The sequence below is a fragment of the Schistocerca americana genome, chromosome X, assembly GCF_021461395.2.
Source record: "Schistocerca americana isolate TAMUIC-IGC-003095 chromosome X, iqSchAmer2.1, whole genome shotgun sequence".
In the NCBI taxonomy this organism is placed as follows: Eukaryota; Metazoa; Arthropoda; class Insecta; order Orthoptera; family Acrididae; genus Schistocerca; species Schistocerca americana.
Window position 1 is genome coordinate 656,144,176 of NC_060130.1, and position 25,191 is coordinate 656,169,366.

The window sequence follows — 25,191 nt, forward strand, 5'->3', positions numbered from 1 at the left end:
GGACCGCCCATACAGGCTACAAATAGCTTTCTTTTCTTTTTAACTTCCAATCTTTCAAAGCAGCAATACATCCAGTTTTCGTTTTGATATCTTAAAAAAAAAAATTATATTCCAATCATAGATGTAATAACATTCTCAGATGAAGGAATTTTGCAAGAAAAATACGTGCATCCATACAAACTTATTCGTTGCTGTTTCTTAGTATGACACTTCATGTACAGTATATTAGAACACACAGTGTCAGTGTCCATCCGCTGTACTTCGTCAGATGACCGCCTCGTCCGTTTCCTCATAGCCATAGCCCCCTATGGCGGCACTGTAGCTAACCGGAGAGAGCGCACTAGTCGGAACTCCGAGTTACTCGCCACTTAATCGGATCCGTTGACCAGCTCTACTATCGCACGCTGAGCCCGCGCTGTAGGAGATTTCCAGGTAGACGTGTCGATCGACCTGGCGCCGTAATTAAAGCTCTGCGCTCTGGCTCGTGTTCGAGAGGAGCCAGGTGTAATTCCCTGGCCGGTCACCCTCGTCTAGGCTTCCCGTTCTGTCCTTAAACTGCTGTCGATTTTCCACCACACGTAGCTCTACTCAACTACCACTTCATAGCTAATGACACAGGTGTCGATTGGACTTTAAGGTCTTACGTCCTCCTACCTTTCTATTCTAGTCAGATAACTATAATAATATGGCGCTTCATGCTGTCTGTTTTTAGACAAGAACAGTGGTTCACTCTACATTGTACTAAATATAGGATCCACTTGATTTACTGCACTGCACTCTTCTATGTTTCTACGCCTCAAATGCAGCTCTTGAGTCGGTCAGTACTACGTAGGTCTGCTTCCCGAGCGGGAAGGCGTGCCGGTCCCCGGCACGAATCCGCCCGGCTGATTAGTGTCGAGGTCCAGTGTGCCGACCAGCATGTGGATGGTTTTTAAGGCGGTTTTCCATCTACCTCAGCGAATGCGGGCTGGTTCCCCTTATTCTGCCTCAGTTACTCCTCTGGTATGAGACGTTCCCGGGAGTGGAGGCCCACTGGGAGCCGACCGCACAACAACCCTGGGATGTTTACAGAAATGTTCATGGAATATGAAACTTCGTTTAAAATTTTATCATCGATGTGAATCGAATCTGGGCCATCCACATAATAGATGAATCATCTATCACAGAGTCACGCGGCACATTGGAATGACGATCTTGCTATAGGATAATACGGAAGCTCGGACTACTATAAAGTCGATTTTCTCGATAATTTTTTAGAATTGCCTCGAACTGCGTTGGCTGATTAATATCTGAGTTCTGAACTTAATGTAATACAAAAATCTGGATGCCGTGTGGTATAATTGTGAGGTCGCCTACAGAGCAGGTCGCGGGCGAAAGCGATGTGAGCAGTCGTGTGGCAAAGTATGGAAACTAGGCGAGGACAATGGTATTTTTATATTCCCGTCAGTGTTGTACGATATGGGACAAAGTATGCTATTTTAAGTTAGATTTAGTGTCTGTCGGCAGCGTGAGTCGGACGCTTGTGACGCGCGCACAGCCGCGTATTCGGGACGCGGAAAAATTATACGAAGATTATTAGTAATGTACGTGCGTTTTCATATGAAATGGGAAAACAGGCACAGTTTTATGGGGACCATATTGTAACTGACAACCAAGGCTAACTCGAGAGGAGTTGTGGAATCGGCTGAACACTACAGTGGTGTGAATGGACAGAAGTAACCACAATGACATTTTTCTCTGTACAAAAGTACAATAAATTAAGTGTTTCATACAAACTGTTCATAATTTCGAGAAACCATTCTCATCATTTTAAGGATTTACTGAACTAGCTATGACCAGAACTCAGTATAAAAGTTTTATAGAGATCGTTCCTATAGGCACACGGTTAAGATCCTTATTTCTGTGATATGTGTACATGGAGAGTAAGGTTACCCACCAATGCTGTAAAACGAATCACTAGTCAGACGCCATACAAAACTAAAACAGCTAAAAGAATGCACTATTCAGAATAACATTTAACCCAAATAATAGGTATGGAATCTCACAACACGCAATGAGTTCGTTATGGTCTCGAAATTCCCTCTCTCGTAACGAGCCTTCAGTTGTCCTAACAGATAGAAATCCGCTCACTATAGGTCGGTTTGGTAGCAGAATTTTTCATCACAGTTATATGATCGGAACTGTTATCTATGGAGAACCTGCTCTTGAACTATTGTGATGCATCTTATTGTCATTTGTGTTTTGGACGGATCATCTGTGAACTTATAACACCACATGAAAATTATTAGAAGCACTTCTTCCTTGATTTTGTTGTTAGCGTTCATGCTACATAACAGATTTGTGGGGAAGCATGGTATTTCAGAAAACACGTTGGTACGGAATTGGTTAAGAATCAGATTTATTTTCGTCTCACTAGAATTCCTTGTAACGTCGCTCAAACAGCAGAGTTCATATTTTTATCTAAGAAGATAACTGTGGCATCCGTTTCAAGACTTTGCACCTTTAACTTCAACAGTGTGCTGTATGTTTCTACATGACTGGCGATGTGTATATGTTTATTTCTGTTGGGGATCATCAGTCACATACGTTACTTTTACTTGCTGTAAAAATAGTTGGTGTATCACATATTTGACAAAATATGCAATTAAATGTACATGTTTGTGGAACTGGATGGCATAAAAAAGCTAAAAGGATCTATAGATCGTGTACACCAGTAGTGACTTACGAGGCAGAGAGCATGTGTAAGTAACCTAAGATACAATTGTCACTGAAGTTAATCTTATTAAGCAATTTCTTAAATTGTTTTCTTTATAACAGCATTGTTAGAGAACCAAAGTTTGTAAGTATATTTATTTTCCGTTACGAGCTAAGACAGTGGGAAATGGTTCAGGGTTTTATCAATTTTTAATGTTGCAAAGGAGATAGCTGTGAAGCTTTTAAGAAGTTTTACCACTATTATTTCAGATTTACCTTTGAGGAAGTTTTTGTCCGTGTTCCATGTTATTGACGAAGGTTTCTAACTCTTCATAGAAATTCATTTGTGGCCATTTATTTATGAAGCAGTGTGTTACTTACAATAATATCCTGGAAGTTAATTAACATTGTTTTTAATGCAGTACTTTAGTACGATATTTTTGATAATATGTTACATTTACTAATTATTTACATGATTACTTGGCTATTCACACTTCCGTGTGTGGCAGGGGTTGAATAGGACCACTTCTTAACTATTTCTCTGCTGTTCCACTCTAGGATAACACATATGAGAAATGAACGCCTGACTGGGTGTTGTGTGACGTCCTTAGGATAGTTAGGTTTAAGTAGTTCAAAGTTCTAGGGGACTGATGACCATAGATGTTAAGTCCCATAGTGCTCAGAGCCATTTGAACCATTTCTGAAATGAACGCCTTAACCTTTCTGTGCGAGCTCTGATTTCATTCACTTTATCACGATGAACGTTTCACATTATGTCGGTGGGAGTCCATAAAATATTTTTCAAACGAAGGAAAAAATTTGTGAGCGAAATTTCGTGAAAAGATCTCATCACATCTAAAAGTGCCTTTATTTCAAGTATTTCTATCCAAACTGGCTTATTATACTCGTGACACTTTCTCCAATATTTGATGATAGCACAAAACGAGCTGCCCTTCTTGCAGCTTTATCGATGTTCTCCGTCAGTCATATGCGGTAAGGATCCCCTGCCACGCAGCATTACTCCAGAATATGTCGAACAAACGTAGTGATTTGTCGCACCTTCTAAGTGTTCTTTCAATAAATCGCAGTCTTTGGTTCGCCTGCCCCATAACATTTTCTGTATGATGGTTCCAATTTAAGTTATTCGTAATTGTAATCCCTAGGTATTTAGTTAAATCGACAACCTTCAAATTTGTGTGATTTATCGTGTAACATTAATTTAACAGATTTCTATTTTAGCGAGTCAGCTGTCAATTTTCGCACCATCAAATCATTTTGTAATTCGTTTGGATTGTTGGTTGGTTTGTAGATTAAAGGCACTAAACCGCAAGGTTATGAGTCTCAATTCGTTTTGACTTGATGATGGCTATTTAGATTGTCTCCTAAATCGTTTGTAAACCTTAATACAGCACAGAGCCCATAATGCTTCCTTGTGGAATCTCAAAAGTAACTTCCATTCCACTTGATAACTTCCCACCAGTTAGTATGAGCTGTGACTTTTCTGACAGAAAATCACGAATACAGTCCCACACTAAACACAAACTGATGCAAAAGACTGACGGCATAAACCGTAAGAACACATGTACAAATAACCATTAATGCAGAAACTCAGCATATCCACCTGAAGATGAGTATGCAATAATTTGAAACGTTTCTTAGATGTTAAAAAGTGTGCGAGTGACGGAGACAACCGTTCTCATCTGTTTTGTGTAACAGCAATCATGCAAATCGTAATAACAGCACAATAAGAACACAGTAGCATTTAGTAACTTTGAAATGTATATTTTATTGTTATCCCCGTCTCTCTTTTCCACTTCCCACTTAAATTAATTTAAACGTACCAGATGTATTTGTACTCCATCAACAGGTGTCTAGGTAACGTTTGTAGAGAACAGCTGACCTGGTCATTGCTGGCCAAGAGCAACGCGGAAGTTGGCACGGGCAGGCGAACAAGCCACACCTCTGGTCGTTCGGTGAGGCACAGCGTTACAACACGGCTCGGGTCTGCCGCTAAACTTGCACGTTGGGTTGCATAACCTTTTGCCTGGGCACGTCTGTCCGCTTCGGTGTCAAACGAGTTTTCTTCAACGTTTGAGGGAGCTCTATAAGAACTCTTCTCTACACGTTCAGGCACGTAAGTGTGCGACAAAACGCCTCCTTTATATAGGAGAGAATGGAAGCAAACAGAAGAGAACGGCCATTCGCAGACAATTCGCCACACTATCACTATGAACTAGTATTTACAGTACGGGGAGCTGAAGAGCACGCGAGAGGAAAGACACGGAGTCTCCATTCTACGAAAGCTGCCTTATTGTATTTTGGTGCTAATAATCAGTACATTGGTTTCTCTGGATGCAACTGTAGTTACAGCCACGATGCAAAAATATGATATTCAGATAGCATTGTTCTGTTCAATGAGCACCCTGTTTTTGACGAAACCATTTAAGTGGCATACGAAAAGAAAAATGTAAGCGTCTGAATTTTCCCCTAACCGTTAAACGCGTGGAGGTCATTTATCACTAGACAGCAGCTCCAGCCTTTCTTAACATTATTTCGAAACCCTAAACGTGTGCATTTTCTTACAGGAACTGAGGTTTAAATTTAAAAGCGGGACACTAATAACCGACGAGCAACATAACATGAAAAAAGGTTAGCATTTTACACTATAAGTCTTAGCGACTGCACAAAGTTACATTAGTAACTGATTCGCATTTCAATAGTCGCTATATCTCAGACAATTCCCGTTGTCTACGGTCAACGCAAACCGCTTATGTATTCTGTAGAAGTACGTACAAAGTAGATAATGTCTGTAAAGTAACTTTAATGTAACGTAAAACATAGATCTGTCACATACGCCAGTTGATAAAATTTGAGGCCGCGTAGTGTAGCCGCGCGGTCTAGGACACCTTGTCACGGTCCGTGTAGCTTCCCCCGTCGGAGGTTCGAGTCCTCCCTCGGGCATGGGTGTGTGTGTTGTCCTTAGCGTAAGTTAGTTTAAGTTAGATTAAGTAGTGTGTAAGCTTAGGGACCGATGACCGCAGCAGTTTGGTCCCGTAAGACCTAACCACAAATTTCCAAACTTCCAAAAAATAAAATTTTATATACAGTTTTTTGGAGGGGAGATAATTTTCGTTATTCAGTTCTTACATCAAAAGCACCTGAAGTAAAAGTGATACGTCTATGATGCAATTACAGCTACCTTGAACGTAAGTCACGATATTGATCAGTTCTTTGGTATATTTTTAATTTTACACCAATCAGCGTAATAGACATATATTCGCATTCGATTAAAATTTATGTGCTGTTCCTTTTTACTAAAATGAATACAAAAGCTGTTGCCTTTTCACTCCTTTCCCGCCTGTTGGAAGCAACCAGCGCATTGATCGTCTTTCTCACGTCCCCACTCGGGCCTCTGAGTGCTTCGGGCTCACCCACCGTTTACACCTGAGATAATTCTCGTTCACTTAGTCTCCGTCACTTGCTACAGTGTAAATCAGGCTTGTGTTTGTAAGAGAATTTTTATTTTTGTTCTGACTGCCGATCCTAAGTTACATGTATGGTTAGTTATCCACTTAACAGTAAAGTTTCATAGCTGGTCATAATACGTACTAAAAATTCCATTATGTTCGTTATAGCTGTGACTTAATGGTTAAGGACACAGACATCAGTTACGAAGGACACCCGTTCAGATCAGCACTGGGAGTTTATATTTAATTGAAAATGCACTTACTTGATTACACCGAAAAATTTCAATGCACATTACATATATATTTTACGATGATATTAGAACAGGTTAGAACAGGTTTTAATAAGTACCAACCGTATTCCGCATGCGGAACGTTGAGTTCTACATACGTTAACACTCTATTACAGAAACGCTAACAGTACCATACGGACAAACGGGATACTGGAATGCTAGAGGCGAACTCGTAAACTATATTCCCCGAAAATCAGGAATTACAATTTTCTCCATCTTCAGGATATCAATAGAGAACTGTAATCTCGAAATTTGCTGTCTACAACAATTAATTTGTACTCCAATAACTTATTCAGTACTGGAATAGGGTAGTTAAAAAATGGTACTCATATTAAAAACATTGATGTTTTCTATAATGCAATTCCGCAATAACTGAAGCACACGGATTTGTTTCAAAAAGCGTTACTGTGACGAAGCTTTTCAGGGTACTTCTTTAATCAAAAATCTGCTGACTCTTTACTTCCCCTTGGAGTATATTCCCCACGCCAGTTTCTCATGAAACCACTTTATCAACAGAAACAAGCGGAGACAGACAAAACATGTATTTTGATATTAAAGGTTCCCTGTTTGCAGTCTTAGGTAAACAGCGCATCTTTGTAGACAAACTTAAGTTCCTTAGGTTTAAGATAATGTTTCTCCCATTTCGGAAACATATCTTCTTGCAGTTTTTATGAAACTAAGAACTTCACCTGTAATTGTGAGAATTCGGAGATCTTAGAGTTTGTGAATCTCGTTCCAGCTAGTGGTCTTCTGTCGTCACTGCATTTTCATGGAATTCGTGAGCTTATTTGCATTAATCATCTCAATGCAGACGTTTTGCCATAAGAATTACAATCATTAGTATAAGATTCACTTGTTATGTTTCATTTTTATTCTCTGAGTCCCAAGTCCCTACAAAAAAATATGTAAGGATAACCAGGAAATCTGAGACTTTTTTTTACTCTGTGTTTGTTCTTTCAGAAACTGTACGCATGTGACAACTATATTGTTATTTTTATTACCAATTTCACTTATATGTTAAGCGAAGGTGGAGAGGTGACGGAAGGAAGGAAAGGGAGGGGACCACTGGTGTCAGCTGTAATGGGGCATTACGCGGAATCAGCAGCGACGAGTGAAAATGTGCACCGAACCAGGATTCGAACGCGGAATCTCCTGCGTACAAGGCAGGTGCGGTAGCCACTGCGCCGTCGGTGACACAGTGCTATCGCAACTGCACGGACTATCTCGGCACGCCTCACGACTGATTCACGCACCCATCGAGCTCCACCTATCCGTAGTCGCTGTCCGTTTCCTCCGTATTCGCCCTCTGAGATTTCCACAGGAGGTCGGACGTATTTGTGCATCCACCCTGTAGGTCGATCCATTACCCAGCTACGCCTGTGTCCCGGATGTCGCAGTATTACCACACCTGCCCAGTAAGCAGGAGATCCCAGAGTCGAATGTCGATTCGGTACACATTTTCACTCGTCTCCGCTGATCCCTCGTAATGTCTCATCGCAACTAATACCAGTGATCCCCTTCCTTTCTTCACTCTCCACCTTCAATTTACATGTAATGTATAACAGCTGCGGATTCTGCGTGGTGTCTGTCCTTTCGGAACAGCTCATTATTTCACATGGCCCACGCCTTAGCATAACAGTATTAGCGGAAGTACGTATAAACTATAGTTATGTAGCATAACACATGAACAGAACGAGTAAACTATGAAATGGTCCTCCCTGGCAGATATACGACCATTAAGGGGTAGCATATGTCATGTTCATCTATTATGTTTCAACGATCACCGTTCTCTGGTTTCTCGTGTACTGTTTTTCTTTTTTTGATATTTCATTCAGCTAGTGGCGAGTGGAACTGTACACGCCGAAGATTTCATGCCGCAGTACAGTTTCAATTGTTTAGAACCCACAAACTATAGTGGACCACTGATGTTAAATGGAGGAATTTCATGATTTCCGAAACGATATTAACTAACTTTAAAATACGAATGTACACTACTGGCCATTAAAATTGCTACACCAAGAAGAAATGCAGATGATAAACGGGTATTCATTGGACAAATATATTACACTAGAATTGACATGTGATTACATTTTCACGCAATTTTGGTGCATAGATCCTGAGAAATCAGCACCCAAATCAACCACCTCTGGCCATAATAACGGCCTTGATACGCCTGGTCATTGAGTCAAACAGAGCTTGGATGGCGTGTACAGGTACAGCTGCCCATGCAGCTTCAACGCCATACCACAGTTCATTAAGAGTAGTGACTGGCATATTGTGACGAGCCAGTTGCTCGGCCACCATTGACCAGACGTTTTCAATTGCTGAGAGATCTGGAGAATGTGCTGGCCAGGGCAGCAGTCGAACATTTTCTGCATCCAGAAAGGCCCGTACAGTACCTGAAACATGCGGTCGTGCATTATCCTGCTGAAATGTAAGGTTTCGCAGGGATCGAATCAAGGGTAGAGCCACGGGTCGTAACACATCTGAAATGTAACGTCCACTGTTCAAAGTGCCGTCAATGCGAACAAGAGGTGACCGAGACATGTAACCAATGGCACCCTATACCATCACGCCGGGTGATACGCCAGTATGGTGATGACGAATACAAGCTTCCAATGTGCGTTTACCGCGATGTCGCCAAACACGGATGCCACCATCATGATGCTGTAAACAGAACCTGGATTCATCCGAAAAAATGTTTTGCCATTCGTGCACCCAGGTTCGTCGTAGAGTACACCATTGCAGGCACTCCTGTCTGTGATGCAGCGTCAAGGGTAACCGCAGCCATTGTCTCCGAGCTGATAGTCCATGCTGCTGTAAACGTCGTCGAACTGTTCGTGCAGATGGTTGTTTTGCAAACGTCCCCACCTGTTCACTCAGGGATCGAGACGTGGCTGCACGATCCGTTACAGCCATGCGGATAAGATGCCTGTCATCTCGACTGCTAGTGATACGAGACCGTTGCGATCCAGCACGACGTTCCGTGTTACCCTCCTGAACCCACCGATTCCATATTCTACTAACAGTCATTGGATCTCGACCAACGCGAGCAGCAATGTCGCGATACGATAAATCGCAATCGCGATAGGCTACAATCCGACCTTTATCAAAGTCGGAAACGTGACGGTACGCTTTTCTCTTCCCTACACGAGGCATCACAACAACGTTTCACCAGGCAACGCCGGTCAACTGCTGTTTGTGTATGAGAAATCGGTTGGAAACTTTCCTCATGTCAGCACGTTGTAGGTGTCGCCACCGGGGCTGCTCTAAAAAGCTAATCATTTGCATATCACAGCATCTTCTTCCTGTCGGTTAAATTTCGCGTCTGTAGCGCGTCATCTTCGTGGTGTAGCAATTTCAATGGCCAGTAGTGTATAAGTGGCGATCAAAAAGTTGGTTTGAGGGCGTTGTTGCTGCGTACATGCAACGTAACGACACGCTGATGTGGATACATAAGAAGCGACATGTAGGCTAGGGCTTAGTGTGGGCGACGTAATTAACAAATGTATCCAAAAAGGACTAAACCAATAGACATCCATCGGAGAACGAAGAATGTGTATGTGGCAGGATGTTATCTAAAAGCACCGTTGTGGAAATCGTGCAAGTTCGCGATTCAACACAAGATGTCGGTCGATTTGGGAAGCCAACCTCATCCATTACGTGCCAACTCAAGTGGGAGAAACTCGTGCACCCCTCCTACAGTCCTGAACGCGCCCCATGCGATTATCACGCCTTTGGCCCCTCGAATAACGCCTTGAAGGGTCGGCGATTCCTGTCGGACGTGGATATGCAGCAGGCAGTTACGGACTTCACGCAGCAGCACGCAGGATTTTACCAAACTGCTATCTTCCATCTTGTGAGTGGGTGGGATGATTGTCTCAATGCTCGCAGTGATTTTGTCTGATTGGCATATAGATTCTTGACTTTACGGACTTCGAACAAAAACTGTTTGATCGCCCCTTATAACTGACCTGAATATTAAAATGTAAAGTTATTTAAACAGACGAAAACTACTGACCCTGCAGAATGTGTATTATCATTGGAGAATAGGGCTACGAAAACTATTTACGGATTAACCGATCTCAAATGAATATCTCATTTCACTTTACTTCAATGTTCACTCAAACTTCCCGCTACGTGTGCCCACTTTATTCTGTCTCATACCTGTAGACAATAACTGTTACAGAACTGAATCAGGTACAGATATCTGTCAGTAAATAATGAAATAGTACTGAACTAAATAAGGAAATCCGCTAGCAAACTAATTGTTGCATCACTAAATATCGTGTACCAAGGGCGCACGTAACTGTAACTGTCATTTATTTTCCAGTGAGCGACGCCAATGGAAGATACAGCTCCGGAATATTCTGGGGCAACGAGTATTGGACTGGTTCCAAAGCCCAGTGTGATCAGCTGAACCTAAACATCACCGGGGAGCTGCCATTTGCACTAGGATTCTCGTCTGTGAGCCTAAATCTCTCTCTGATTGGGCTGCCCGGTCACCACGTAAGTACCAAAACACGCAATAGTCAGCTCCATCGAAATACAAACACGAAAACGGACGGACATTCCTGAAGTACAGTTTTCATTGCGTTATAAAAGTAAAGTGACGAATTTCGGCACAATATTTGACGTCTCACCAAACACACACACACTCTATCAAAGATTTTTCAGAATACAGAAACAGTTTTTGATTAATGGTAATGAACAGAAGTTTTGCATTTTTCTGTGCGCTCAATGGATTAAGCTTTTTAAGCTACCTCGGTAAAGAACCAGTTTACTGTCTAATGACATTCGAGAGCACTCCTCTTATCGAGGAGTATAATGATACAGTGTTTGTTAGGTTTTCTGGGAAACTTTCCATAAGAATAGGGAGAAATGCGCCAGATATAAAAACAGAAAGTGGTGGTACAATAGCTACACAAACACCGGATATTAGGCAGAGACTGCTTAAAACATTCAATGTGTTGGATATCATTGTTTTTTGCTAAGGTTATGCCTGTACAGGCTGGAATCCGCCAGCATCGGAGCTGCGTAAAGCGTTCTCATTATTTAATTCAATGTCGTATCTAGATTTAGAGAACACTTTTGATGATGTTTGTTGAAAGTCTGAAGGCAGCAGAAATAAAATACAGGTTATACGGAAGTTGTACAGAAATCAGCCTGCAGTCCTAAGAGTCGAGGGACTTGAAAGGGAATCAGTAGTTTAGAGTGAAGCGAATCAGGGTTGTAACCAATCACCGATGTTATTTAATCAGCACTTTGAGCAAAATGTGATGGAAGCCAAGGAGAAATTTAGGAAAAGAATGAAAGTTTAAGGAGAAGAAATTAAAACTTTGAGATTTGCCAATGACACTGCAATTCAGTGAGACTACAAAGGACTTGAAAAAGCAGCTTAACGGAGTGGATAGTGCCTTGATCAAAAATTGTAAGACGAACATCAACAAAAATGAGACAAGGATAATGGAATCTTGTCAAAATGAATCATACGATACTGAGGGAATTAGATTAGGAAATGAGACACTAAGAAAGTCAGTGGATTTTGCTATATAGGCAGCAAAATAACTGACGATTGTCGCTCTAAAGAGAATGATCAGTGAGGTGATAAAGGTCATGGGACACCTCATAGTATAATGTCACGTCTCCATAGTGCAGCTGCTCGACGTGACATGCACTCAACAAGTCATTGGAAGTCCCTTGTAGAAATACTGAGCCATGCTGCCCCTGTACCCGTCCATAATTGTGGAAGTGTTACCGGTGCAGAATTTTGTGTACGAATTGACCTGTCGGTTACGTCCCATAACTGTTCTACAGGATTCATGTCGGGCGATCTGGTTGGCAAAATCACTCGCATGAACTGTCCAGAACAATTGTAGCCTGGTGACATTGAGCAGTGCCATCCATCAAAATGGCATCGTTGTATGGGAACTGAAGTCCAAGAATGGATGCAGATAGTCTCCAAGTAGCCGGAGTAGCAGTTGGACCAGAACACCCAGTCCATTCCATGTAAACACAGCCCACACCATTAAGGAGCCACCACCGGCTTGCACAGTGCCTTGTTGACAACTTGGGTCCATGGCTTCGTGGGGTCTGAGCCATACTCGAACTCCACCATCAGTTGTTACTAACTGAAAGTGGGGCTCATCTGACCAGGCCACGCTTTTCCAGCTGTCTTAAGAGTCCAACCGACATGGTCACGAGCCCAGGAGAGGCGCTGCAGGCGATGACATGCTGTCAGCAAAGGCTCTCGCGTCGGTCGTCTGCGGCCACAGCCCATTAACGCCAAATTTCGCCGCACTGTCCCAACTAATACGTTCTTCATACGTGCCACATTGATTTCTGCCGTTATTTCACGCCATGCTGCATGTCTGTTAGCACTGACAACTCTATGCAAACGCCGCTGGCCTCGGTCGTTAAGCAAAGGCCGTCGACCACTCCATTGTCTGTGGTGAAACGTAGTGCATGAAATATGGTATTCTCTGCACACTCTTGGCACTGTGGATCTCGGAATATTGAATTCCCTAAGGAGTTCCGAAATTGAATCGTCTGGCTCGAATTACCGTTCCGCGTTTAAAGTCTGTTAATTCCCGTCGTACGGCCATAATTGCGTCGGAAACCTTTTCAAATTAAACACCTGAGTACAAATGACAGCTCCGTTAATGCACTGCCCTTTTGTACTATGTACACACGATACTACTGTCATATGTGCATATCGCTCTCCCATGACTTGTCAGCTCAGTATAACATATGGATGGGGAAGTACTAAATCAAACTGGGGAGATAAGAAATTTATAGAGCAACTTGACTAAAAAAAGGGATCAACTGTTAGGACACATCTTGAGGCATCAATGAATCGTTACTGTAGTAATGCATTGAAGTGTATGGGGATAAAAACTGAAGAGGGTGACCAAGGTTAGGCTTCAGTAAGCGGGATGAAACGGATATAGGTTGCAGTAGCTATTCAGAGACGAAGAGGCTTTTACATGATAGACTAGCGTGGAGAGCTACACCAAATTAGTTTTCTGAGTGCAGACCACAACAGCAACATTGAAATATGTAGCTGAAACTTGGATAATTTGGCTAATTCGTTCATAGCTTCATGTAGTCACCAGATTTATTTGGTTATGCGATTCTTCACAAAATAATATTTTTTAGGATACATCACTCTTATTTCGATGTTATTGATTTAATATGCTTGCAGATGAGGTATGAGACTCATCAACAATATTCTGTTGCTTCCGTTCACGACATACATTCTTGTCTTCTGTTTACTGTTAATAAACTCCTAAAACTGCAATCATGAGGCCGGTATATTTGTCCACATTATAGATATGCTGGATAGTGAAATTTTGTAGAATAAAAACACTTGTTGCTATTTAGTGAATATTTCTAACAATTATAATTTATTTACAGCCACAGCAGGTGCTCATTGGTGTCTGTCTGCCATACAGTTGCAAAAGCGAGGATATTTATAGTGTAATGGAATTCTCTATCAGAGAAAACGATGCTGACGGGACAGAAAGAAGTATACTAGTAACCAAAGTGAAATCTCCTCACAACTTGTACAACATGCTGGAAGACTCAACTTTCTGGGTTCTTTTGTAAGTACAACAGTATTATCAGTTGTGCCAATGGTAGATATGATAATAACCATTTAATTCCAGAGTAGAAGAATAATACGGGGGCTGGACAAAAATATGAAGACATCGCGAGAAATTCATGCCTGAACATAAATGCAGATGCTAGCCAAACCTGCAGGTTTCGCTGTTGTATTTGACCACGAACAGCACCTCAATACGTTGCCATTGTCAGTCGTGATCAGAACAGTGTTCTGTGTAGTTTTGAGTGCATTCTGGTGGAGCTAAATGAATTCGAAAGTGGGTAAATTGTTGGTGCTTGTGTAGTGGGTGCTTCCGTAAACAAGGGAGCCGAAGTTTTTGGTGTTAAAGAGACACCGTATCGGAGATATATACCCCACACAGGGAAAGCGAAAAAGCATCATCCGCTAAGTCACAACGCGGACGAAAGTGTGTGTTCAGTGAAAGGCGGTAATTGAATAGAATTGTAACTACGAGTAAAAATAAGAGGAATATAGCTGCAAAAGTCACTACAGACTTTCTCAGCACCAAAACAACACGTAAGGAGCTCAACGAACAGGGACTTAGAGGAAGTTGTAATTCCAAAATCACTCATCAGTGATGCAAATACCCGTAACAGAAAAATGTGGTGCCGAAGCCATAAAACCTGGGCTATGGAGCAGTGGGAGAACGTCATTTCGTCGACTGAGTCTTGTTGCACACTGTTTCCAACTTCTGGCCGAGTTTACGTCCCTAGAGTGAAACATGACGGGGGCTAGATGATGATTTGGGCAGCCTTTTCGTGGTATTCCATGGGCCGCACGGTTACTCTGCCAGGTCACATTCCTGCCAAGGATTATGTGACCATTTTGGTTGATCAGGCCCATCTTATGGTAAAATGTTTGTTCCCCAGTGGGTATGCCGTGTTCCAAGACGACAGAACACATGTTCACACAGCTCTCTCCGTCTCTGACTGGTTTTGTGGGCACGAGGATGAATTGTTGTATCTCCCTTAGCCATCAGAGTCACCAGATCACAATTTTATTCAGCCTTTGAGGTCCACGTCCGAGAGAAGGGTGCCTGATCGCTGTCCACCTCCATTATCGTTATCTGAACTTGGGAGGCAAAATTGTATAGGCCTAAGATTCCCTTGAAAACCATATAACAATGTGTTCTGTTTGTAGTGTTTCTATATTTTTGTCCATCCTCTGTAGATAGCAAGTTGATCCGAACAGCAGGTGGCTGGTAAATCAGATTTGTCCTCAATATGCAGACCTCCTTAAATTTACTGCGTAAAGGAATTTACATAACGAGAGATAGCGGAATCGAAACTCCAGAAACTATACATTATCTCCACAGTTTTATGTTGAGAACTATAACAATGCTCTTAATATTTACAAATCTCAAGCTTAGATACACAGGATACTCTAAAAGAGAGAACCTGTCTTTGTTCATTTGCACGTAAGCTTAATTATTCAAAAACTAGCCAGCTGTCAGCTTCAGTGCAAACGGTGCTACCAGAGGATAAATTTATATGTAGATTCCCGTTGTGAAATAATCCTGTTCACCAATTCAGTTAAAGAAAGAGGAAGGCTATACCGTCATAACGTATTAAGACGAAATAAAATACAGAAATTAGCCTTCGCTTTAGAAAGGCGAGCAACTTGAAGATGGCCCTTGGTAACCGAGATCGCTCTCACGCAGAACACTGTGGTGGAAGCTTGCCGCTTCGTATCCTAGCACAAAGATAAATTTCCATCACCAACAAATGGGCGTCAAATCAAGAAAGAAGTGCCGCGCACAGTTCCTGGTCAGTCTGTACTTAAGTATGTCCGTTATGTCGTGTAGTGTGAGGGCGTGGGGCACCGTCAATATCGCTCGGTCTGTCTGATAGGAATATCAAGCACAGCGGCCTTTTCGTTCTCTTGAGAGAGAAATAGGTACTTCCTGCCTTTCATTTCGTGTAACACCCACAACTACGCAAAATTTTCATCTACTCGATATACAGGGTGTTCACGTAAGAGCGTGAAAAAATTGAACAGGACATAGAGGATGCTCCACTGCATGTATCGGAAGTTCCATGCGGCTTTTCGCGGATGATGCTGTAGTATACAGAGAAGTTGCAGCATTAGAAAATTGTAGTGAAATGCAGGAAGATCTGCAGCGGATAGGCACTTGGTGCAGGGAGTGGCAACTGACCCTTAACATAGACAAATGTAATGTATTGCGAATACATAGAAAGAAGGATCCTTTATTGTATGATTATATGATAGCGGAACAAACACTGGTAGCAGTTACTTCTGTAAAATATCTGGGAGTATGCGTGCGGAACGATTTGAAGTGGAATGATCATATAAAATTAATTGTTGGTAAGGCGGGTACCAAGTTGAGATTCATTGGGAGAGTGCTTAGAAAATGTAGTCCATCAACAAAGGTGGCGGCTTACAAAACACTCGTTCGACCTATACTTGAGTATTGCTCATCAGTGTGGGATCCGTACCAGATCGGTCTGACGGAGGAGATAGAGAAGATCCAAAGAAGAGAGGCGCGTTTCGTCACAGGGTTATTTGGTAACCGTGATAGCGTTACGGAGATGTTTAATACACTCAAGTGGCAGACTCTGCAAGAGAGGCGCTCTGCATCGCGGTGTAGCTTGCTCGCCAGGTTTCGAGAGGGTGCGTTTCTGGATGAGGTATCGAATATATTGCTTCCCCCTACTTATACCTCCCGGGGAGATCACGAATGTAAAATTAGAGAGATTAGAGCGCGCACGGAGGCTTTCAGACAGTCGTTCTTCCCGCGAACCGTACGCGACTGGAACAGGAAAGGGAGGTAATGACAGTGGCACGTAAAGTACCCTCCGCCACACACCGTTGGGTGGCTTGCGGAGTATCAATGTAGATGTAGATGTAGAACAATCAGAGGTAGGAAACCTGGGGCCGGAAAGGCAACTTAAGGGGATATGGAAGTAAACTTGTCTACCGCCTTGTCCAGCATTACGTTATTTACAACTAATTTGTGTACAAGCTTACACGTACTGTACTATTTACTTACATGTACATTCTTTACCTCCCGCAAGGAAACAAGGAGGACGAGCCTGATTACCAGGAAATCATGATGCAGGTTATTTTCCTTTACTTGTCCATAAGGTGGCTCTGTTGTACCGTATTTACACTGACCCATGACAGAACGTGCTATGAATCAACGACAGACCCATGCCATACTCAGTGCTTTTCAGAGACATACTGTACAATACGATGGAGCAGTATCGGTACAGTTTCGCAGAACTCACTGACATGCATCTTGTGTATGGGGAAGTACGTTGCAATGCTCTCGCTGCTGAAAGACTGTAAAAGGAAAGATTTCCCAACAGGCATTATCCGGCTTTGTAGGCGACAAGCTCATTGGGTCATATCTTCTACCTGGCCATCTGAATGGTCACCTGTACTAGGGATTCGTGCAAAGAGTTCTGCCTGAGTTGTTGGAGAACGTATTCTTTGCTGTGCGTGAGTGGATGTGGATACAACATGACGATGCACAGGCTCGCTCCAGTGTGGATGTCCGCAACTATCTCAATGCTGTATTTCCTGGTCGCTGTATTGTAAGGGGAAGTCCTATTCCATGGACTGCGAGCTCACCTGACCTGAATCCCCTTGACTATTTCCTACGGCGATAGCTAAAGTCGCTTGTGTATGAGACCCTAGTGGATACGGAGGTGGAATTAGTTGCCATAATTGTAGCCGCCTGTGATGTGACTCGAAACACACCAGGTATATTTGTCAGGGTGCGTCAGAATCTTGTTCGCCCTTGTCATGCATGCATTGAAGTTGATGGCCTTTAGTTTTAGCACATTTTGTAAGATAATGTACAAATGGTACGTTCATTGTGTCAGTGATGTTATTTGCAAATAATTGTGACTAATGTAAATAAAAAAGTACACGGTAATGTGATTTTATTCCTATTGCATCCTTAAGCTGGCTTCTCCGACCCCAGGTTCCCTACTTCAAATTGTTCACTGGCGCGTCCTCTATGTCCTATTCAATTTTTGTGCAAATGGTTCAAATGGCTCTGAGCACTATGGGACTCAACTGCTGTGGTCATCAGTCCCCTAGAACTTAGAACTAATTAAACCTAACTAACCTAAGGACATCACACACATCCATGCCCGAGGCAGGATTCGAACCTGCGACCGTAGCAGCAGCGCGGCTCCGAACTGGAGCGCCTAGAACCGCACCACCACCGCGGCCGGCCCAATTTTTGTACGCTATTACGGAAACACTCTGTAGATTCACTCTTCAGACACTGTACTGAGATTGAAAAGCAACTCAGTTTCTTATTGTTGTCCATACTGATACGCAGATCCCTATTCGTTATTACTTTAATACACAGTGTTGAGTTTTGTTATTTATAGAACAAAGCACATAATATGTATAGTCATTCACGTGGTTTAGTTTAGGACGTTCTTCTGTTTTATGCTGTTGATCACGTTGTTTGTTAACCTTTGTTCGGAAAGACTGCTTATAACTCTCAGGCATTTTCTAAACCTTAGATAAACCAGCAAAAGTCGTCTACAAAATATCGCGAATATCATTTATTTTTCTTAGTGTACATACAAGCTACTTAGTTGCTTTCTGCTTATTTTCAGTTCAGTATCATCTGTGATGGTGATATTTCTGGCAATAGGGACAGGATATGACTACTACTGGAGTAACATGAAGCAAAAGAGTCAGCTACCGGTGGTGAAAAATGATTACAAATATGAAATTACGACAATTTCAAACGGTAAAACACTGAATGGGAAGCTTCCAGATAAAGGGAAAAGTTGTCAACCGAATGTGAATAACAATGGTAATCTTAAATTCTTACATTTATTTTAAATATATTTTGAAGGAAGTACACCATTGTGCAGAGTTAAAAAAAAACAGCATGTGTTTATGTTTCAGATATATGCCGCTGTAACAGGAACGTAAGTCCTGCGACTGAGGGAGCAGACATTCCGGTAACTGAAACAAAACCGCGACAGCGATTAGGTATGTAAGGGCACTTTGTGTTTGTGTGTGCACAAGTGTCTACAAATTACGAGGCCTGTTCAGAAAGTAAGCTCCGATTGATTGCCAAATTGAAACCACAGTGAACATCAGAAATGTTTTACTTGTAACAATTAGCTACACCTTTCAGCTACTTCTCTACGTAGTCGCCGTTCTGACTTAGACTTTTGTCATAGCGTTGTACCAACTTTTCAATAGCCTCATCATAGAAAGCAGCCGCCAGTGCTTTCCGCCAATTCTCCACGCTGGCCTACACCTCGTTGTCTGTATCAAAATGTTGTCTTCAAAGACAGCGGTTCATGTGACCAGAGATGAAACTCAGGGGGAGACAATTGCGGACTGTATTGTGGGTAATCTCACATTTCCATTTGAAAACGATGCAGGAGCATCTTCATTGCCCCTGCAGAATGCGGCTGAGAATTGTCTTGAAGAAGAAACAGCACGACAGTTATGTAATGTTAGCTGCATAGCTTCAGGCGAAATTTCTCGTACTTGGCGGCAGACACTATTTTCTAGACATCTTTACGCACTCACTGCGAGCTCAGAAATGAGAAGAGCGACGTGATGCTAACTGGGGCTATACTAGAGACACTACCCAACACATCTGTGCAAAGCTTTATCGGATTTTCATAGTCGTTTCCATTTCGCGACCGATCGGAGCTTACTTTCTGAACGCCCCTCGTACATAGTATTATTAACACGACGACATACTAAGTTTCCACCGTAATGAAGCAAATACATCATGCAAGGTTGCATTTCACTTTCAAGTTTCAATAAATTTGCATGTTTTCGTGTATTTGCTAACGTCCTTGCCGTAGTGGTAATACCGGCTCTCGTCGTCTGCCGAGTGCTGTTGGCAAGCGAGGTGATGCCAACAGAGAAGCTGCTTGATTGAAAAGTAGCGACACCGTCATGAAAACTGACATACGACCCGGAGAGCGGTGTGCTGATCACATGCCCCTCCGTATCCGCATCCGGTGACGCCTTAGGGCTGAGGCTAACGCGGCGGTCGGTCGGTGCCGTTGGGCCTTCAAGATCTGTTCGGACGGCGTTTGTTTTTGTTTTTGTGTGATTGTTTTCCTGTAGAGTAGTAAACATATTTCCCAAAATAAATCATTTTCGTGAATAACAGAAATGTAGGTTTACTCTGATTCGTCAAATCCCTTGTCACATTAACGTCATTCAAATGCTAGCACGGTCGACTGAGACGGCACTGAGAGGATCACTCGGGATTTTCTGTGGCTTCCTGGTTTAGTGTTGAATATTTCAGTTCCAATAAGTCGTGCTAGTTACGACTTGCTCAGCCTACTGGGTAGGACGCAATTTCTCCGCTAGTTTTCTATCTACCTCAGTTGTCAATGCATGACTAAAACTAAATTAGTGTTCGAAACATTTGCAGCAGGTGTTTGGCGACTTCCTTAGCAATAACTGGCCATTGTAATGGTTTGATGTAAGAGCTGAAAGTCGGTCGAGATGTCAGATAACGGCCACTACTGGAAAAAAGAAGATTCATATCCCCACTCAGCCTATCAACAAATTAAATACACTCTCGGGATTGGATCTTCTGATTTGAGAGATCTGTACTCAGTGGATACCGTTCCTTCTAGGCAAACAGCTTATTGAATTCTGCAAACAAATGCCACAAAACATCTTTTCTGAGCAACCCAAACCAGTGCACTGCCCAGATGCAGCACTACATTAGGGAAGAAAAGATATGATCTTCAAAAGAATTACGATTAAAATAATTTCAAAATTTCGGAATGATCCTGATAAGACAGGGTTATGAGGTGAAGTGGACGTTCTAATCCCAGGTCAGGATTTTGGGCAGGTCAATCCATTTCAGGAATGTTAATATCCACAAATCATCGCCTCACAGAAGCTCTTTATGACTTCCGAGAAATAACAGAACTACACCCTAACCACGAAAATCACCCCATACCGTAACGCCTCCGTACTTCACTACTGTTGGCACTACCCATGACGGCTGACAACTTTCTCCCGCCATTTGCCAAACCCAAACCCTCTCATTGATTGGCACAGGGTATCACTCCAAACCACTCGTTTCCAGTCATCCCCTGTCCAGTGGCGTTGTTCTTTGCACCAACTGACGTGTCACTTAGCACTGACTATAGACACATGAGGCTTACAAGCAGCTGCTCGACATTGTACCCTAGCCTTTTTAACACCCTGTGTGCGGTCATTGTGCTGGCTGGACTGCTGGGTCCACTTGGGTACTTGCGAGTGGTTCCTTTCACTGATTTCATGGGATTTTTTATAACAACGCTCCACAATGCTCGACGGTTTCTGTCCGTCTGTGCAATGAGGTCTGCCTGGTCTTGGCTTAGCTGTGTTTGTTCCTCTGCATTTCCACTTCACAACTGCATAACCAACAGTTGACTTAGGCAGCTTTAGATGGGTTGAAGTTTTCCTGATGTATTTGTTACTTGGGTGACATCCAATGACTAATTGATGTTCGAAGTCACTGAGCTGTTCCAAGAGACAATTGTACTGTTACTGCTTCTCTGCTGACAACACAAAACACTCTGCCTTCTTTTATACTGGCAGGTCTGACTCTCATGACGTATAGTGGTCAGTTCCACATTTACAAATTAATAATATATGTGTAGACCAGATGTGGCCTGAATTCAAAGAAATAGTATTGGTAGCAATTGAGAGATTTATACCAAATAAATTAACAAATGACGGAGCTGTTCCTCCTTGGTACACAAAACGGGTCAGAACACTGTTGCAGAAACAACGAAACAAACATGCTACAATTAAACAGACGCAAAATCCCCAAGATTGGCGATCTTTTACAGAAGTTCGAAATTTAGCGCGGACTTCAATGCGAGATGCTTATAGCAGTTTCCACAACGAAACTTTATCTCGAAACCTGGCAGAAAATCCAAGGAGATTCTGGTCGTATGTGAAATATGCCAGCGGCAAGACACAGTCAATACCTTCCTGCGCACTAGCACTGTCTATCGAAGACAGTGCTTCCAAAGCAGTTACTAAACACCGCCTTCCGAAATGCCTTCACAAAAGAAGACGAAGTAAATATTCCAGAATTCGAATCAAGAACAGCTGCCAACTGAGTAACGTAAAAGTATATATCCTCGGAATAATGAAGCACGTTAAATCACTTCAAAAAAGAAGTCTTCTGGTCCAGACTGTATATCAATTACGCTCCTTTCAGTGTATGCTGATGCACTAGCTCCATGCTTAACAATCATATACAACCGTTCGCTCGACGAAAGATCCGTACCCAAAGAGTGCAAAGTTGCACAGGTCATACCAATATTCAAGAAAGGAAATAGGAGTAATCCACTTAATTACAGGCCCATATGATGCAGCAGGATTCTGGAACATATATTGTGTTCGAACATTATGCATTACGTCGAAAAAAAGGGTCTATTCACACAGGCAACATCGGTTTAGAAAACATCGTTCTTGTGAAACACAACTACCGGTAGCTCTTTTTTCGCATAAAGTGTTCACAAGGGATTTCAGATCGATTCCGTATTTCTGGATTCCCGGAAGGCTTTTGACACTGTACCACACAAGCGGCTTATAGTGAAATTGCGTGCTTATGGAACATCGTCTCAGTTATGTGGCTAGATTTGTGGCATTCTGTCAGAGAGGTCGCAGTTTGTAGTAATTGACGGAATGTCATCGAGTAAAACAGAAGTGATTTCTGGCGTTCCCCAAGGTAGTGTTACAGGCCCTTTGCTGTTCCTTATCTACATAAACGATTTGGGAGACAATCTGCGGATGCGTCTGAGGTTGTTTGCAGATGACACTGTCATTTATCCACTAATAAAGTCATCAGAATATCAAAAAAAATTGCAAAACGATTTAGAATTACAATCTGAATGGTGCGAAAACTGGCAGTTGAGCCTAAATAACGAAAAGTGTAAGGTCATCCACATGAGTGCTAAAAGGAATTCGTTAAACTTCGGTTACACAACAAACCAGTCAAGTCTAAAGGTCGTAAATTCAACGAAATACCTAGGAATTACAATTATGAACAACTTAAATTGTAAGCAACACATAGAAAATGTTGTGGGGGGAAGGCTAACCAAAGACTGTGTTTTATTGGCAGGACACTTAGAAAATGTAGCTAACAGATCTACTAAGGAGACTGCTTATACTACGCTTGTCCATCCTCTTTAAAATACTGCTCACGGTGTGAGATCCTTACCAGATAGGACTGACGGAGTACATCGAAAAAGTTCAAAGAAGGGCAGCACGTTTTGTGTTATCGTGTAATATGGGAGAGGGTGTCACTGAAATGATACAGGATTTGGGCTGGACATCATTAAAAGAAAGGTGTTTTTCATTGCGACAGAATCTTCTCAAGAAATTCCAATCACCAACTTTCTCCTCCAAATGGGAAAGTATTTTGTTGACACCAACCTACATAGGGAGAAACGATCACCATGATAAAGATAGATATACTTACAATTAGAGTTCAGAAAATACACTGTAGTTGTAAATATGTAGGTATAAAACTATTTAATATATTACCTTCAGAGATACATCATCTCTTATTAAATGTCTTTAAAAATAAAACACACAAGCAGCTGAAGAAAAGACAGCTTACAGGCTTTCATACAGTAAAATATATGTATAATTCCTTATTAACAATGTGCAGTTCCATGTTTACCAGACTGTGTAGTTTACCAGTGAAGCTTTATATATGAATTTGCTATTTATAGTTTACCTTTACAATCTATGTACTGCTAGTTTTATACAATAAGTAAGCACATTTATCTGACATGTCAGTTCCCACTGTGAAAATTTTTTTAAGTTACCCATCATGACATCAATTGCATGTGAATGCTTAAATTTCGATGAGTAAATAAATTAATGTGTTTCTGATAAGAATTTTAGTTTTTCAAAAGATTAAATTTTTAAAACTGCTTAAAGAAGAATTTTAGTTACAGGAATAATGCAAATTTTCTCTTTAAGGAAAAAAATTCCCATTTATTTTCAATATGGATTGCTGAAGAATGTTTTGATGATAATGTGAGGAGGAAATATAGTTTACAAGGGGAAGATGGAGGCCAGAAAAAGTATTTCTGGAGATTTTATTTATTTATTTATTTATTTATTTTATCCATCTTTCATCACCTACATGCAATCGATGTCGTCAGAAGAGTTACAGCTATTTGTACATTATGTTTTACATACCAAAATATTACATAGTAAAAATATAGCAATGTTGTAAACTATTAGCTTACAACAGCCTCTACACCTAAATCCATACATAACAGTAAGCCATAATTTATCAGCATTAACATGCAATCAATGTTGTCAGAAGTATTATAGCTCTTTGTACATTATGTTTCATATAACAAAAATATTACATGGAAAAAAAAGATAGTGTTGTACCCTATTAGCTTATAGCTAGCTGCCTCTACATCCATAACTATACATAGCAGTAAGCCTTAGTTTATCAATAAATTAGATCATCTTTACAACTATTCTGAAATTCTTCTACACTGTAGAAAGTATTTTTCTTCATCCACACTTTGGTTTTAGTTTTGAAAATATCCATTGAAAGCAATTGGGCCTGTACGGGTAAAGTGTTGAATAATTTTATGCCTATGTATTCATAGCTAGATTGGGTTTTCTTAAGCCTGGTTGTGGGTATATCAATCATATTTGTTTGTCGAGTATTGTGTTGATGAACTGATTTCCTTATAGTGTAGTGGTTTAAGTTTTCTTTTATGTTTAATAGGCAACAATATATGTAAAGAGATGGGACTGTGAGAATTTTTAAGTCTCTAAAATAAGGTCTACATGAGGTCTTGTTGTCAGTGATTCCGTACAAACATCTAATTGCTTTCTTCTGCCAAGTGAAAATTTTTTTGGCTCCTGGAGAGTTACCCCATAAAAGAATGCCATATTGTAGATGGCAATGAAAGAAGGCATAGTATGACTGAAGCAATAAATCTTGTGTAACACATGTGTGTAGTTTGGCTAGTAGGTAGATAACTCATGATAGCTTTCAACATACATAATCTGTATGTGTGTCCCAAGTTAATTTTTGAGTCAATGTGTATTCCTAGTAGTTTAACAGATGATAACTCCATGTTACTGTTTGATA

General features: G+C 41.5%; 1 protein-coding gene across 1 annotated transcript in view; it reads left to right on the forward strand.

Moving 5' to 3' along the window:
* LOC124556231 (O-acyltransferase like protein-like) overlaps nucleotides 1-25,191 on the forward strand; it is a 263,370-nt gene that overhangs the window by 146,772 nt on the left and 91,407 nt on the right. Inside the window, exons 2-5 of the mRNA XM_047130221.1 lie at nucleotides 10,785-10,960; nucleotides 13,868-14,055; nucleotides 18,677-18,879; nucleotides 18,975-19,061. Of these exons, the coding sequence (XP_046986177.1) occupies nucleotides 10,785-10,960; nucleotides 13,868-14,055; nucleotides 18,677-18,879; nucleotides 18,975-19,061 (654 nt within the window). The remainder of the gene's footprint in view (nucleotides 1-10,784; nucleotides 10,961-13,867; nucleotides 14,056-18,676; nucleotides 18,880-18,974; nucleotides 19,062-25,191) is intronic.